Source organism: Enhydra lutris, unplaced genomic scaffold (assembly GCF_002288905.1).
Source record: "Enhydra lutris kenyoni isolate GAN:26980312 unplaced genomic scaffold, ASM228890v2 scaffoldscaffold12, whole genome shotgun sequence".
Lineage (NCBI taxonomy): Eukaryota > Metazoa > Chordata > Mammalia > Carnivora > Mustelidae > Enhydra > Enhydra lutris.
The window spans coordinates 75,775,388-75,792,204 of NW_019154096.1; the positions used below are offsets into that span (position 1 = coordinate 75,775,388).

Genomic DNA, 16,817 nt, shown 5'->3' on the forward strand with positions numbered 1-16,817 from the left:
TGCATCATGGATGTTTTCTAGTAGCTATTCACATACTCAAAATACAGTACATTCAAATTCATCACGGGAGGTGGCTCCGTTTAAAATAGAAAACCAGACAAAATAATTATGAATTGTTTTATAAGGCGAGAAGGAATGCTGGAAGCAAATAATCATGCTGCTGATTTTCTGTCTCTGGTTGCTACAAGTGGACCGGGTCTGTGCTCGCCACTCTTAGGGTTTATCTAGTTTGGAAGCTGAGTGTGTGGAGAGGTGCGGGAAGCTTGGAAAACATTTAGAGGAGATTTGTTAAATTGATTCTCTGATTGGAAGGTAGATCCCGTGGAAATGGTCGAAAGAGTCAGTTATTTCCTTGGAGAGTAAGGTGAGAGAGTACCTCCGTAACAGCCTGCAGCCATTTCGCTGGGCACTTCTCCATCTCAGACAGCCATGGAGAGGAAGAGGTTTAGAGTGGTTTAAGATAATCAGAAGAGACATTTTCCTCCTTGGGGTGGGAAGTCTTAGAAGAGGAGACCATAAGGCATGTTGGCATGACCTGTCAGAGTGCTCCGCCTTCTGCCTCTTCTCATTTCTGCTTTTACTTAAGTGGCTCCAAGCTTGGAACAGATTTTATTTTGGGACCTGTACCTTGTGTTCAGGTGTTGGCCGAGGAGCCTTGGAGGCTGGGGATACCCAGCGTGTGGCTGAGCGAGTCTCCCTGGGGGTAAGGTGGGCTGGAGCTGTGAGCTAGGCTTCCCTTTGTACCACCCATTCTTGCATGAGGGATCCCTGCACTCAGCCCCAGGCTGGAGAACCACGTGTTTAGGATGGGATTAGAGTGGTTTTCTTCGCTGGCAGGTGGTGTAGTCAGAAGGAAATTCTAGTCTAGTCTAGGAAATTCCACAATCTGCTCAGTGGAAATTTTTGTGATCTTCCCAACATGAGACTAACTGAAAACGCTGCATTAACCAGCTTGAAATGGGTGTCTCGCTACATAGAACTGGAGACACAGGTGTTTTGTGGCTTTATTCTGTTAGAGTTGCTTTTCTGCCCAATATGGTAACCTTCTGTCCAGTATGGTAATCATGAGCTACATGTGGCTATTTAAACTAGTGAAGATTGAATAAAAGTAAATACTTAGCTCTTCATTTACACTAGTCCCATTTAAAGTGTTCAGTACCGCAGGTAGCTGGTGGCTACCGTATTTGTCATTACGGATCTAGAGCATTCCCATCATTGCAGAACATCCTGTTGGATAGTACTTCCTTGTAATTACACCCAGCTAAGATAGTTACAAGGATAGTTACCAGTTCTGCACGATCTAGAAGTTTCCTCAGTAAACAAGGGAAACATCATCTTTGAATATGGGCAGATATTGAGGTAATAAATAAAATATACCCTTAAAAAATGGTAATATTAAGTTGCTTCTTTTGCCCATGAGAAATAATGTAGCCCAGTGCTGATTTGAATGCTGTTTTATCTATTAGACCTCAGAGTTTCCTGATGCCCTGATGTACCACTGAGTTGAAATTACCTGTTGCCTGCTAGTATCTTCTGGGGAAAGTCAAGGAAAAAAGAAGAACTGTGGGTTATTGTTTGGAAAGTTAGGGGAGTTATTAGTTTTAGATTCCCTAGTTTAAATTTCAGTGGGACATGTTAGGAGCCATCTGAGATAGCATATTGCCGCCATCTTTTTCTGTCTTACAGCAAAACACCCATCTTAAAAAATACTGTTACACGTTCAACTCTTACTGTAATTTGTGACTCCTTGCTCCATTAAAAGAAGACTAATACACAGATTAATATTTCCAGTGCTTGAAACAAAAGAGAAGCATGATTTTAATAGCAAAATAAGCAATGAAACCAGTTCTTTGGGAAATGCCATGCTAATGAAACCGTTTTTTGCTCCATTAAAACTGATTTATTATACCGCAGGGTAAGTTTTAGGGAAGGAAGCACAGAGTACATCTTTTTCTTTCTGTCTTTTTTAACTTGGTGAAGTAAATGAAAGCAGTCCTCAGCTCTCTTGAGTAATGTGGCCTCATGTGATAAATAACACTTGGCCTTGGTTCTGGAAATGATTTTAAGCATTAGGCACTTGATGTCCATTTTCTTGCTCTCATTGCATGCTGTGTTTGCTGTGCTACATGGTATTTCTTTTTGCACGTGGTGCCTGTTTGTACTTAACTGTTGGTTTTAGTGTAGCTTCTATGAACAACTCATGGTCCACGGGACCCCCAAATGTTGATGGTTTACATTCATAATTGGGTCACAGTTTGACCTTTCAGACAGGGTACTTATGTTCTCCAAAGACTGTGCCATTCTTCTCACACTTAATTATCGGAGGCCACATTGGGTAACACAGGTCGATGGAGCAGAGTGGTTGGTCGTCACCCAAGTTCCCCAAGCAATTAAGTTGTAGGGATCATTTTTTTTGGTCTTGATTTTGCTTTTCCCTTTGCACCACCTGCCCCTTGATCTATGCCATGGTCAGGAATTACTGAAATTGAAGAAACAGATCTAAACATTCCTTGCAATTAAATGCTGTCCAACCACATTATTTTCAGATAAGTGCCCTTTTTTATTATCTGGTAGAAATGGAGTGGACGCTTGGTGCATGTTTATGTCTGGGGATAGGGTCGACCTCGTTTGCTTTACTTCTCTTGTGTGGTTCAGCATTTTCCTGATCAATGCTCTTCCCTGTCTCTCTTGTCACCTATCCTGTCCTTTGTCGTGCGTTGATTCATGATGACTCTCTCGCATTCGGTGACGATGATCTCTTGTGTTCCCTTGTTACCGTGACCTCTGGGTCTCTGTGCCCCTTTGTCTCCTGTGGTCTTGGTCGTCCCGTGCCCTCCAGGCTCGCGTTGGACGACGCCATTCGACACAAGCCGCTGAACATGTCATCCCGTTTTTCACCCAGGGTGGCAGGGGAGAATGACTTCCTTCAGACTGTTATAAACAAAGTCATTGCTGCCAAAGAAGTCAACCACAAGGGCCAGGGTATGTATTCTGTTGTATTATTGCTACAAATGTTCACTTATTACATGAACTTGGGATAATGCTATATGGTTTGCGTTTTAGTTTGATGATCATGATGGTGGTGATGATGATGAGGATGCTGCTGCTGATGGTGGTGATGGTGCTCCTGGTGGTGGTGATGTTGGTGATGAGATTGGTGATGATGGTGGTGGTGATGGTGATGATAGTGATGATGTTGGTGATGGTGCTCATGGTTCTGATGATGTTGGTGATGAGATGGTGATGAAGATGGTGGTGATGGTGCTCGTGGTTCTGATGACGTTAGTGATGAGGATTGTGATGATGATGTTGATCATGGTGCTGATGGTTCTGATGATGTTGGTGATGAGGATGGTCATGATGATGATGGTGATGGGGATGATAGTGATGATGGTGGTGATGGTGCTCGTGGTTCTGATGATGTTGGTGATGAGGATTGTGATGATGATGGTGAGGATAGTGTTGATGGTGGTGATGGTGCTCGTGGTTCTGATGATGTTGGTGTTGAGGATGGTCGTGATATTGTTGGTGATGGTGATAATGATTTTGGTCATGGTGCTCGTGGTGGTGATGATGTTGGTGATGAGGATGGTGATGATGATGTTAATGATGAGAACGAGGATGGTGGTGGTGGTGATGCTGCTGATGGTGCTGGTGATATGGGCAGTGTTGGGTCATGATCTACATGGACAATGGATATACAGCGTATGGAGGTTTTCTTGCTGGTCCCTCTTGTGAGCGTGGCTGAGAGCCAACCCCTAGATGAGTGGGGGAAGGCTGAGTGGGACACGATGACATGTTTGCAAAGAGTCCAGAGTTGATGAGACTTGGAAGCAAGTAATTTGTTTGCCTTCCTGAGTCTTCTCCAGCCCTCCCCTCTCCTCCCAGCCATTTTCGAAAGCACATAAAGGATTTTACAAGAGAATACAGTCACTGTCCACTGGTTGTTACTCCATCTCTGCTGCTCAGAGAAATGTGGAGGCACCGGACACAGCCCAGCTCTGTGTGCACCATTGATTTTTTTCTTCTTTGCCCTTGTCACATGCTTGGTCCCAGCACATGGTTTCCTGGGCCTCTCCTTCCTCCCCGCAAAGCTGTGGCTTTGTTTTGGAGACGAATCTCTCTTCAGTTTTGTAATGGAAGGGGTTTTTCCTCCTGACTCCACCGTCTTGCACTCATAGGTTTTAATCCCACACTCACAGGTTTCCCAGCAGCTGACCTTCTGTTGGCAGAGGCAATGAATCAATCACCCGGGGCTGGTGACAGTTGGCACTTGGGCTGGCCAGGACCGCTGCCAGAAAACAGCTGTTTATGGAGGCCTCGCCTCCGGCTCTAGGGCAAGTCACCTTCAGAACTTCTCCTACCTAAAGCTGCTCTCAGCAACAGTGGGAGAAACCCATTCTTCGGTCCTCGGTTAGATGCAGACTTATCAGAAACTCAATAGAGCTTAAGTGGCTAGACCTCTTTCATTGTTGAGTTATCTTATGTCACTAGCTTTTTAAGAAATGATTCTCTTGCCTCATTTCCCATTGTTATAAAGGAGAGTATGAATTGAGTTTGAAGAACGTTCTGGAGGAGGGAGAAGCCTTTGGCTTTCTCTGGTGTGAACCAGCCAGCCCGCTCCCTGATAAACAACAACAGAACAAAAACCCCAACTAAAGCATTAATGAACTGTGGCCTCTGTTGACAGAGTGGTTTAAGCTGACCCAGGACCCACCTTCTCATCAATTACCAGCTCTCTGATTTGCACTTTAATTGAAAACCATAGGGAGATCCAATTAAAGCTGTTTTGATTGGAGCCAGCCTCAGCCTGGGAGCACCTGCCCCCAGACCCCAGGCTTCCACTGGATTGAATTTCTCTTGCAGAGCCATCAGATTCTGAGAAACACTGTCCCAGAGTTACACAGGAGAAGTGGAGGTTGGTGTCAGGCCAGCAGGAGGACCCACAACCAGGCTCATGGGTGTCGGGGTGCAAACCTGTGTCTCCAGAGCCAAGAGCGGGGGGCTCAGTTCCTTGAAGTCCAGAAGGAGGAGTGTTTCCAGGTCACAGTGAGAACTGAGAGACAAGAACATTGTTTTTTCAAGGGGACCCCAGGTGCCTTCCTGAACTGAAGTGCCCCTGGGGCAATGTTGCTGGCTGGTTTTTAGATTGTCCTTGAAGCTAAAGTGAATGTGTCTCTTGCGGCCCACTGGTAAGGCTGCTTCTGTGTGTAGCAGGGAGACCCGAGAGAGAGAGCTGTGAAGCGTGTGGGTTTGCCCCCTGGAGCTCCGTGTTTTCACCAGTGGTGACCCGCACTGCCCCTGGTGATGTCTGCCTACCGGTTGGGCTGCAGTGGAGTCCCTGGCAGCGGAAGGGATGGGAGGTGGGCAGTCTTCACAAAGAACCGGGGAGCTTCCCATGCTCATCTGTTCTGAGCTCCTCTCTAGGCTTTCACCCATTTTAGGTTGACATCCACATGTTTATTTGTCACAATTGACATTTTTTATGTTTAGCCCAAATTATCCTGAACCCTGACCCCAGAGGTGGTGGGTGTTTAACGTGGATAGAGAGACTGCAGACACACCAGGACCTGGACCTCCGTTCCTATTGTTTGCCAGAGAATGTATGCTAATCTCTGGTTTGTAGCTTCTCTGGTTAAGCAAAAGTCAACCTAGAGTGCACTTTTTCTTTGGAAATTGGCCTCATTTTCTCCTTTGAGGAAAGTGTTTTAAACCCAATGTAATCAGCAGAGCTTAATCTCCGTGTTTAAATCGTGTTATAACAAATTGAATTGTGTCATTAAGTTACTTTGTTTATGAACTAAGATGGTTGAGCAAGCTGGTATTTGTGAGAAAGAAAAGGTGTTGGAAAGGTGGCAGGAGTTTTGCGTGGTGTTATTAAACATTTCTCTGCCTCTGACCTCTGTAGGTGATCACTGCACCACGTCCTACAGGGCCTTGTGAAATGTCTTCGAGTCCCATTCATTCTGGGGACATTCATTGCTTTGGCAGGTTTTTGGGGACTTGTGTGAGATTTGAGAGCCTGTCCACCGCACCCTGGTGTCCCCAGTAGGGATCCCACGCGACTGTGTCACCTGCTCTGATAATCTCCCCTTGCATTTCCGCGGGTGTCCCTTTCATATGGCTCTGCTCTGCCAGAGGACACAGCCATGGGTTCAGTGCCTGGCCCTTCAAGGGACCTCTCCTGCAGGTCCAGAGCATCACCAGCCTGTGGTGCTTTTTTGGGAATTAGAAAAAGAGTGCCCGTCATCTGGGTGAGTAGGGAGATGCAGGCAGTGCCTGGGTACACAGCTTGGGGAGCAAGAGTGTGGGTTAGGCTTAGCTCCCAATTGGCTTTCTTTGCCAGGAACTTGTGGCAGGGCACGTTCTTTTTTTTTTTTACAGATTTATTTCAGAGAGAGACTTACAGAGATAGTATGAGAGAGAGCATGAGTAGGGAGGAGAAGGAGAAGGCAGCCTCCCCACTGAGCGGGGAGCCTGATGTGAGGCTCAGCCCCAGGACCCCTGAAATCATGACCTGATCCTTAAGGCAAATGCCCAACCGACTGAGCCCCCCAGGTGCCCCTGCAGTGCACATTCTGAGCCATGAGACATGGGCCCCTGTTTTGGTGTCATGCCCTGACATCATCTTAGGGACCTCTTTTTAATTGGTTATGTTTCTTTCCTCTTCCTTCAAACTCTCCCTCTTATGATTTGGAGTTTTAGATTCTGAAAAGAAACAAAGGAAAAACTATGAAAGGAAAGGAAAATACCACGCATGAAACAGTCTGCCTTAGATAACACACCTGTTTTTGTTTTTGCCTCTTTTCTCTCCCAGTTTCTCAACAGAGGCTTATGCCTCCTCCCTCTGACCTTTATTTTCTGTTCCTCCTTTGTCCTTCTCCCATCAGCATTGCCCCCCCCCCCCAAAGCCCCCTGGCCTTACCAGGGTGTACTCGCTGAAGTCTGTGGTAACACCCGGCTGCTCTGTGCCAGGACACTGCCCTGGTGCCCTGTTCTCTGGGCTGCATTTTGTGCCAGTGGCCGCACTGTGCCACCCCTCTGGGCTTCCCATTTTCTCCGGCCTCTGATGTCCTGTGTGAGCTTTAATGTTGGGAATTCAGTGTGTAGTTCAGGGCCCTCTTCTTTCTTTCTTTTTTTTTTTTTTTAATATTTTATTTATTTATTTGACAGAGAGAGATCACAAGTAGGCAGAGAGGCAGACAGAGAGAGAGAGAGAGAGGAGAAAGCAGGCCCCCCGCCAAGCAGAGAGCCCGATGCGGGGCTCGATCCCAGGACCCTGAGATCATGACCTGAGCCGAAGGCAGAGGCTTATTAACCCACTGAGCCACCCAGGCGCCCCATAGGGCCCTCTTCTTTCTATCCTTGCTTGTGCTCTCACTGTTCAGGACGTGGCCGGGGTGCAGGGTTTTCTGACTCAGGGATGGGTATCCCCGGCACCTGTTATTGGCCGTGCCCACGGCCCTCCCCTGTAGCCACCCCTCCTTTGTCAAGTTCTAGTTTGATCTCCACACAGGCCTCTCCACCCCCACCTCCATGGTGTTGCCTGGGTTCCTGCAGTGGCTTCTCTCCTGGGATCCTCACTTGGCTCTGAACTGTCCCCCCTCCCACCTGCTCACGACCCCCAGAATACTGTTTAGTGGGATCCTGGTACTTGCTTGTCTTTCCAGCCTCCCCACTCCTTCAGATGGAGCAGTTCCCGCCATGGCTGATTGGGCCCTGCAGGGTTGGGACCCTGCTGCCTTCCGAACCTCCTTTCACGCATCTCTAGCTGCGGCTCGGGTCATCCAGCACCCGGATAGGCACAAGTCCGCATGCTCCTTGCTTAGGGTCAACTCATCTCCTGATCTCTTGTGATGTCCCTTCGGGAGAGCCTCGGTGACCCTCAGGATCCCCATCGTGGGGATATACTCTCCAGGCGCCCTGGACTTTTCCTTACAAAGCTCTTGGCCATTGCATATTTCACTGAGCCCGTAGGTTTAGTATTTTACTCGTGGGACAGAAGCTGAGTCCCTGGTGAGGATACAGTGAATGTTTGCTCTGTGTCTGCCATGCCCAGTGTGTGTCGGGCACACAGTAGGTGCTTACTGACACTTCTGAGTAGATCAGAGGGACTGTCTAGATGGCAGGAGGAGAAGACTTCACCCCCTGGCAGAGAAAAAAATGTCATCAGTGACTGTGGGCTTTCTCAACCACAAGTGATATAGGTCTTGGCAGAGGATGGATTTTTTGGGCCGGCTGATAAGAGACAGGAAGCTCTAGAAAAGGGTGTGAGGTTTGGGGTTTCATCAAGCAGAATGGCTCTGGGCAGCGGCAGCTTCAGGTGACGCTCCTCGTGTGGGACCATCAGGTGTCCCCCAGTTCTACTTGGAATGCTCGTTGGTGGACAGCATGTACAGTTCTCCCATTGGCCTTCTACTGAAGGCAGTGTGCAGAGCTGAGTGGTGGTGAATGGTCCCTGCTCCCTGGAAACATGCATCCTAGGGGAGGAATGGGCTGGACAGACAGTAAACACATACACACTAGTAGTGTTAATGAGAGTGAATGCCTTCGTACTCTTATGGGCACTTAGGGTCCTGCAGGGCTGAGTGACCAGAGAGCAAGCAGGCCAGGCCTCCAAGGTCCCAGGGACGGAGACCCGGATGTGTCAGCTGACAGCAACAACCTCCCTTCCCACCTGGAAGCGAGGCTCTGTCTGTTGAATGGCTGAGAGAGCCATGCACCTGATTTGTCTCCCGCCTTTAATTTTGTTAAAAAGTGCCTGCTGTAGTCCCTCTTCTTTTTACTTCCTCTGTGCTGGCTGCATAGCAGTATTTTCCATAAAATGCAACTCTTGCTTCGCGTGGTAGAGGGAGAGGCTGGCAGATAGCCTCAGCTCCCAGCTGGCAGCAAGTTCCCGTGTTCTCTGCACGGCAGCCCTCCCGTCTGGCTCGGGGTTCTGGAGTCTTCACTTGCCCTCCTTGGACAGAGCATTAGTTCTCCTTCACTGTCACGTCATGCCACAGAGGGACCAGGCTTCCTTGGCTGTGCGGGAGCTGGCTTGCTGGCGGCTCACTGAAAAGGTTTCCTGAAATAATCTTTCAAAAATGGAGAAGATAAAACATGACTCATGTGTCCATTGTTTTTCTAGGTTTGTGGGTAACACTGAAATTACTTCCTGGAGATATCCATCAGATTAGAAAAGAGTTTCCTCACTTAGTGGACAGGACCACTGCGGTGGCTCGGAAGACGGGGTTTCCGGAGATAATCATGCCTGGTAAGAACTGATTCCTTCTGCGCTCTGGGTGTGGTGTGGACGTGGATGGCGTTCGGGGAACTTGTACAGCTGGCTGCAAGGCGCAGTATGGGGACGGTGTCCTGGAGGAGCTCTGGCAAGCAGAGAGTTGAGCTGGTGGGAGGTGATGTGTGAACCCCAGCATGGTCATAGTTCATCCCTGCAGGCAGGAGCTGAGGCCAGACTGAGAGCTGACCACCTGGGTTTGGGCTGCGGGGAGGTGGCTTCTCTTGGTTGTCTTAACCTGGTGGTGGGAGTGACTTTTGGTGGCATTGTATAAGGATAAGCGAGGGAATGGATGTTTCCAGAAACCCAGCCCTGAGAACCTGAGGTGGGTTTCCACCACCAGCTGGAGTGAACATCATCATTCCTGTAAGCAAACCCTTTGTTACCCTTAATCTAGAACCCTTTCAGGTTATCTCTGCCCTATATCGTCTGGTGAAAAGGAAGAATGGGAGTGAGACATTCCAGCGACCCTGGCTCCCAGGCTACCGGAGCTGGGTCGGGGAACCTAAAATGTAGTGAAGGACAGTGGAGCATGGCGCCCTTTCAAGGGCCCCGCGGGCTTCACTTTACGTTGTGCTTAGTGGGTCAGTCGTGGCGGTTGGTTCACTGGAGGATGAAGGCGGCCCTTTATTGATGGTAACGTAGGTTCACAGCGAAGGTCCTGTAACTTCTTTGGAATCATCCAGCACGTGTTCAAAGTTAAGGAGCACAGTTTAGGTAAATGGACCCTACTATGTTCCAGACCCTCAGGGTCGGTTGTGGGTTAAATGTCTCTGCACTGCTGTGGTCCCCAGCCTCAAACTTCACCTTCAGCCCGGAGGTGAGTGCAGGACCTGGAGTCTGGTCTCTGTTTGGAGCTGTGCCAGGGCTCCTCCCCAACCTTGCTCAGCTGTGCTCTGCTGCTCTGAAGAGAGTAATGATAATTCCTACCCGTAGGGTAGGTTGGAGTTGGGATGCTGTAGTGGGTAAAGTCACAGAAAACACAAGGCCACCTCAAATGGCTGAGCCCTAAGCATGATCACTGGCTCACGTCCCTGAGCGACGGACACAGCCGGGCTCCCTTTCTCCATAGTAGCCTCTGCTGCGTTGTCTCCTGTGCGTATTGACTTTGTCCTCTGGGTAAGGGCTCTGCTGGCTTCCATGTTCTTCCCAGACCCCAGTGTCCTAAAGGAGATAGTGTGCTTTGGACCCAGTGTTGCCCAGCAGGGAGCCTGGGCGTCGGGCAGCCTGGCCTGCTCAGGCCCCTGCCCTGTGGCCCCCGGACAGCGCTGGGCTGGGCAGTGGGGTGTGCATTACCAGCCACCTAGACATCCGCGCCTCCCATCGGCAGGGGTTGTGGGAGGGAGACAAGGACACCGGACGCGTGTCTGGGTAGACATCTGATCAAAACAAGGAAGGAGGGGCAGCAAGTGAACGTTGACACCTGAAACCTGCTCAGTTCCTGTTACTTCTTAGTACCGCTCAGGCTCAGTAATGGATGTTAAGCTTCTTAAACCAATAATGGAATTCTCTGTAAAGATTAATCTTATATTTACATAATACTTTTCAGTTTCCAAATAACATTTATATTAATAATCTGATTTGATCCTCACGAGATCCTGGGCAAGCCCGTGAATATTTATCCTTTATATCTGTGGGATACTTTTTGGTTTGCTGATAATGCTCACGGAAGTCTACACGTTGGTGTTGAACTAATTGCAATTGAAATTAAGCCGCAGCTTAAAGTTACACAACTAATGAGCAGTAGAAATGGGGCCACACCACCGCACATTCAAGGATTCCCCGTGGTGTCCCTTTAAGGGCCCTGCTGCACGTTCCAGGAAGAGCTGTCTGCTCACTGTATGCCCTATCAGAGATACTGGTTTGTGTAGTGTAGGGTAGGTGGGGACGTGTTCCTTCTGCTTCCTCTATCTCTCAGGGCTGTTGTGGGTCGTTGCGTTCTCTGGCTGGTGAGTTGATGTAAAGGACATCTCAGATTGGTTAGGCTGGTATGTAGCAGCTTACCCATACAGGAGGAAAGCATGACCTCCAGCTCGCTGTGAAACCAAGGGATACCTTCAGCGGGCGGGAGTCAAGTCTGTGCGCAGCAAATTAATTTGGAGCTCTTAGTGGATGCATTGCTTGCATGTGGACTTGACATGAAATTTATAGATTAGGATGACATTGGGCATTTGTCTTGGGTGGTCTGGGATGGCCTCATGTTCAAAGAGAGGCCCAGGAAACTTCTAGCTTGTACTGGTCATATTTCCCTTTATAACTGACCAACCTAAAAGGTAACTCTAGACCTCTAAAATAATCTCCTCATAGATTCCTGCAGAAGCCTTGTAGCTGACTGTTGTTCAGAGGGTTCTGTGTACTGAGTTGGGAGTTGGGGTTCCTGTAGTGTGGGACTCTAGCTAGAGGGAGCCACCATGTTCTCTATGGCCAGGGAATCATTGACAGGCTGTGGGTACCGCATGGTACCCTTGGGAGAGAGAGAGAGAGAGATTGACACCCTGGGGTGTTTTCACTCAGGTCCCTGGCCTTTAGCTTGGTAGGATCTGTGCATTGTTCCCATCTTGTCCTGTCTTATGGAGATGTCTTTCTTTCTTTCTTTCTTTTAAGATTTTATTTATTTATTTGATAGAGACACAGTGAGAAAGGGAACACAAGCAGAGGGAGTGGGAGAGAGAGATGCAGGCTCCTCACTGAGCAGGGAGCCCGATGCAGGGTTCTATCCCAGGACCCTGGGATCATGACCTGAGCTGAAGGCAGACACTCAATGACTGAACCACCCAGGCGCTCCATGGAGATGTGTTTTACAGAGATATGCATCTCCTTTGCACAGTGGGAGAGCCTGCTGTGTCACCTGTGTTTTTCTGCCAGCTTTTCTGCCTTTCTATGAGCCACTGGAAATCCTGCAGGTTTTCTGAAGGATCCTGGTGGGGAGCAGAGTTTTCCCCTGAGCCCAGAAGGTGTCAGGAGACCTGCATGAGGCAGAGGGTGTGTGAGTCCACCCACGCCTGCTTGCAATTCCTTCCTCCCCAGAGTGAGAACCCTGGGGCCCTGCAGGCATCTACTGAGGGCACTCTTGTGAGTGTGCATCTGTGGGGCTCATCTGCCATAAATAGGGTCTCACTTCTGGGCCGGCTCTGTGTCTGGATGTCTAGGCCAGTAGGAGAGTGAGACCAAGGGGTTCACCACCTCCCTGCCCCCCAGCGTGTCATGGCCGTCTGGCTGATGAGGCCTTTAAGAAGCTCTTGTAGCCCTTTTTGATTACAGGTTTTGTGCTCTGGTAGAATGTGCAGGTCGAGGGGTCCTGCAGATCTCCCCAGCCTTATCAGCTGTTCAGCGGCGGGTGGTGTGGGAGGCTCGGTGACTGGTCTGCAGCCGCTCGGGGCTTGGTGGCACGTGTTGGCCTGGCAGCTTTGCCTCCTGCCCCTGGGCTGGGCTCCATCACTCTTAGCTTCTCGCACAGTCAGTATTACTGACTGCAGCCGTGCTCCCTCTCCCAGCAGCGTCTGTGGCTGCGGAAACAACCCACTGGGATTATTATAATAATGACTTTTAAATGAAGGCTTAATTTAATAGTTGGAGACAGTAAAAGCCAGAATAGAGCAGGAAAAAAGAAAGGAAGAAAATAAGAATGCAAGGGGACTGTTCTTGGCCCATAGTGGGCCATTTGCTTCTTTTGATGGACCGGTTCCTCACATCTCCTGTGGGAGGGCAGGTGGGTCCACGTGGCACGTGACCAGACACAGCAGAGGGAGCAGCACTGGGTAGTGATACTTGCTCTAAATCATGCGGCTAATGAAGCTTGCTAAGTTTTCCCAGTCGGACCATTACCAGGGGCCTTATAGGCTCTCAGTAGGAAGAAGCATCTTGAGTTTGTTTGTTGTGTATGGGTTTTGTTTTTGTTTTCACAGTTTATGGCCCATCTCACTTTAAAACACACAAGTCTGTTCTGATCCTGACAGCTGCCCACCAGGAGGAGAGAAACTTCTCTCTTGACCCGCTCCTAATCCCTGATCCCAGACATCAACTCAGAACCTTGGCTTGTGGCTCTAATTCTCGATCAGCTTCTTGTTCAAGTCCTTGGAATAATGTAGGGGAAGCCAGTATTGCTCGTTGTCATCTGAGGTGTGCCACTGATGGTGTGATAATCTTGGGTTACCCATATACCGAGAACACAGCCCGTGGTCCACCATGCGATGGTGATGGGAGTCACGCTGGGCCAAGGACACTGGAGAGGGGATGGTCACTGCAAACCCATTGGCGGCATTCGAGTCGCTGTGGGCATGAGCTGCCCACTGAGGTGAAGGACCGTGCAGATAATTCAGGGCCTTGAAGTTTCTCCTCCTTCTTGTGATCTTACGATGATGTTGCTGAAAACTGCTTTTGTCGTGTTTAAATGCTGAGACTGTTTTGTAGAAAATATTTTGTAATTACATATACAGTATTTATAATTCTCTGCTAGGATTGGTAGCAATTTCACCAGTGTTGCAGAATTCCCCGTTATATTATGAATGATGGATTGGTTTTAAAGGTATAATTTCCCCCCCAGGTGATGTTCGAAATGATATCTACGTAACATTAGTTCAAGGAGATTTTGATAAAGGAAGCAAAACCACAGCAAAGAATGTGGAGGTTACAGTGTCTGTTTACGATGAAGACGGAAAACGGCTGGAGGTATTTATTGTTGCAAAGCTTTATTTGTGGTGTTGAAACTTTATTTTCCAAGTGTTTTCTTGGCTCTCCTGCAGAATAGGAAAAGACATCGCTGAGGCTGCTTGATACCATTTCTGGGGATAAGAGTTTATTTTCTACCCTCTTCTCCAACTCGCCATAAAGAGCTGGCGTCCTTGGGGTCCTGGCTGCCGCCTACCTTGAGAGACCCCTGTGGTCCTGAGCCCCTCTTTCCCGGTCCTATCACAGGGCCTCCCTTGCCGACATAGACCCAAGCCTCAGAGGTCTAGTGGTTACACGAGAAGTTCAGACACCGTTATTATCACCATTTGAGAGATAGGGAAACTGAGGCCCCGGGGAAGTCTCCACCAGGGTCAGAGAGTTAAGTGGGAGTTGGAACTGGGTTTTGAATCTGGGCCTCTGACCTCGTGTTCTCCTGGGTGGTGGTGGTTACCACGGTGGCCTGCAGGACTCAGCGTGCTGGGCGATGCTGGGGGATGGTGACCTCCTCTGATGACTGGAGGCCACGCCAGAGCAGGTGTCCCTGCCAGCTGCCCCTCTGGACCCTGGGGAGCAGACTGGGCTCCTCTGGGCTCACGTGTCTGAGAGCAATGCCCTGTGTGTGCACCTGAGGCTCAGCTGTGCCAGGAGGTGAGGGTGGCATCCTTTCTGTGTGGGTGGCCCATGTCCAGGGTCACTGCCGGGTGGTGTTGCCCCTGCCACTTGGGCTTTATTGGCATAGCTTCTGCTGGAGCCGAGTGGTCAGTTTACGGCTGGTAGAATGGGAAGGAGCATTGCCATCTCTTTCTCGCCTCTAGCTCTTCATCCTGGACCTACTGAGTGAATCCGGCAACTTCCTGCAGATCTGAATGTGAAGGCTGTTAGGGGTGAGGGTCGGAAGGATGGAGGACAGTAGCATTCCTATACTGATAGCCATCAAGATGCTGGAATGTCTGCGAGCGAGACTGTATGCTGGCTGCGGTGGCTCCAGATGGATCTGTCCTTCCATTGCTGGGAGCATATTCCATTTGTGATGGGGTTTATTGGCATTCCTGTAGCGCTCTGCTTAGCTCATCTAATGGGGGCGGGAGGTGGGGAGATGGATGCAGTGTCGAGCTCTATGAGGTCTGATGTGAACTCTTTATGCCTTCTTTTAAAGCATGTGATTTTCCCGGGTGCTGGTGATGAAGCGATTTCAGAGTACAAGTCTGTGATTTACTACCAAGTAAAACAGCCACGTTGGTTTGAGACCGTTAAGGTATCATTTACATGGTCATTTTATCCCACGGGGTTGATTATGAAATGCTCATTTGTATCCCAAGGAAGTCCCCAGCTCCCACCCAGCCCGGGGCTGCTTGCCAGCGGGCACCCTGAGCAGGCAGAGGAGCTCTCCCCACAAAGTCGTTCAAGGTTGCTAAGGAACCATGCCGGCATTTCTTGGAATACATTTACTCCCATCTCCTTTTGGACATAAAAATAGGACTTTCATGGAGACAAATGACAAAGTCCTTTAAAGATAGCTATTATCTTTCTCTTCCCAGGTCTGTTATGTGTGTGGCATGCTGTCTTTACACCAAATGGGAAAAAATAGAGGTGACAATATATGGAGGACGTCGCTGGGGAGATGGGTCCCCGTCCATGGGGTGACACTGCTCTCCCGACGTGGCTTGCTGACATCAGCATGGCAACCCACCATGGCACACCACAGCCCCCGTGCCAAGGGCTTGAACATTGGGAAACTCAGCCTGGGGTTGGCCTTAGAAGACAGATGGTAGCTAGGAGAATTGGGGACAGTCTTTGGTTAAAGGCAGCATGCATGGGGTCTGTCTTCTTTGACTGCTCGTCACAACAGGAAAGCTTTCTTCCTGCTGCCCGAGGGCAGGTCCCTGCAGCTGTGGAGGGACTGTGGACACCTCCAATAAGGGCTACTAGGAACATGGCAACTTGTAAGAAATAGACTTTAACAGTGAGGACGTGAACATTTACGAAATTGTCTGTTGTCTTGCAGAATCGGTTTGGCATCCCTTGCAACATTGTCTTGTTTAAATTTTCCAAAAGCATTTTGCCTTTGGGAAAGTCCCGTCGGGGATTAGGCATACTGTATTTTTGTCCCTGCAGGGAGGAAGTGCGCAGTCGCACAGTATCTTCAGTTGAACAAAACCATTAATGTGAGAAGATATGGTACAGGTGCTGAAACCTTCTTTTTCAATTGCACAGGTGGCCATTCCCATTGAGGACGTCAACCGCAGTCACCTTCGGTTTACCTTCCGCCACAGGTCATCCCAGGACTGTGAGTAATCCTTTGATTTTAGCCCGTGTTGTTTGCAAGGGGAAACTGGGGGAAAGCTCCGTCGGCTGCACTTGTCACTTGTTCTGGATTATTCTAGAACTAGGTGATCCTAACAGATGCGGTTTTAATCCTCTAGCTCATTTCCATGTTGACCTGTGTCTGGAAGGTGTTATTGACTCTTTTTCATTGCGAGGCTTACGGGAGATCTTAATTTTCTTCTCAACTTTTTCCTTCTGCTACCTCCTGTTCTTCCTTTCTGTTTTTTCTCTTCCACGTGACTTTCTAACGCTGTTCCATTCATCCAGAAAGTCACTGAGATACACGTAGCTTTCAGAAATCCGCTCCTAATGACGTTTGCGTCGGAATGGAAAACCTCGAGATCTGTTTTGTGTTTGTGGGTAGCCCCCACGTCTGGCTTCAGACTGCACTTCTCTGGTGGGAGATGTTGGTGTAGTTGTGACTGATGCTGAGAAGAAGGGAAGAACTGGGGTTCGGATCCCTGCCCTTCCAGAAGAGTTCTTCATCGATGCCTGGAGTTCCCCCTTCATGTTCATTCTTGTCTGCTAAGGACATAGCCCTGTA

The 16,817-nt window shown here is 49.1% G+C and overlaps 1 protein-coding gene across 2 annotated transcripts in view; it reads left to right on the forward strand.

The window, feature by feature from the left end:
* The window catches only part of LOC111145075 (dedicator of cytokinesis 1), a 506,031-nt gene that overhangs the window by 83,400 nt on the left and 405,814 nt on the right, over positions 1-16,817 (forward strand). The window contains exons 12-16 of one of the 2 annotated variants that reach the window (XM_022499695.1): positions 2,840-2,982; positions 9,131-9,256; positions 13,824-13,948; positions 15,105-15,203; positions 16,163-16,235. In XM_022499695.1, the coding sequence (XP_022355403.1) occupies positions 2,840-2,982; positions 9,131-9,256; positions 13,824-13,948; positions 15,105-15,203; positions 16,163-16,235 (566 nt within the window). The remainder of the gene's footprint in view (positions 1-2,839; positions 2,983-9,130; positions 9,257-13,823; positions 13,949-15,104; positions 15,204-16,162; positions 16,236-16,817) is intronic. The other variant, XM_022499696.1, reaches the window with a different exon arrangement.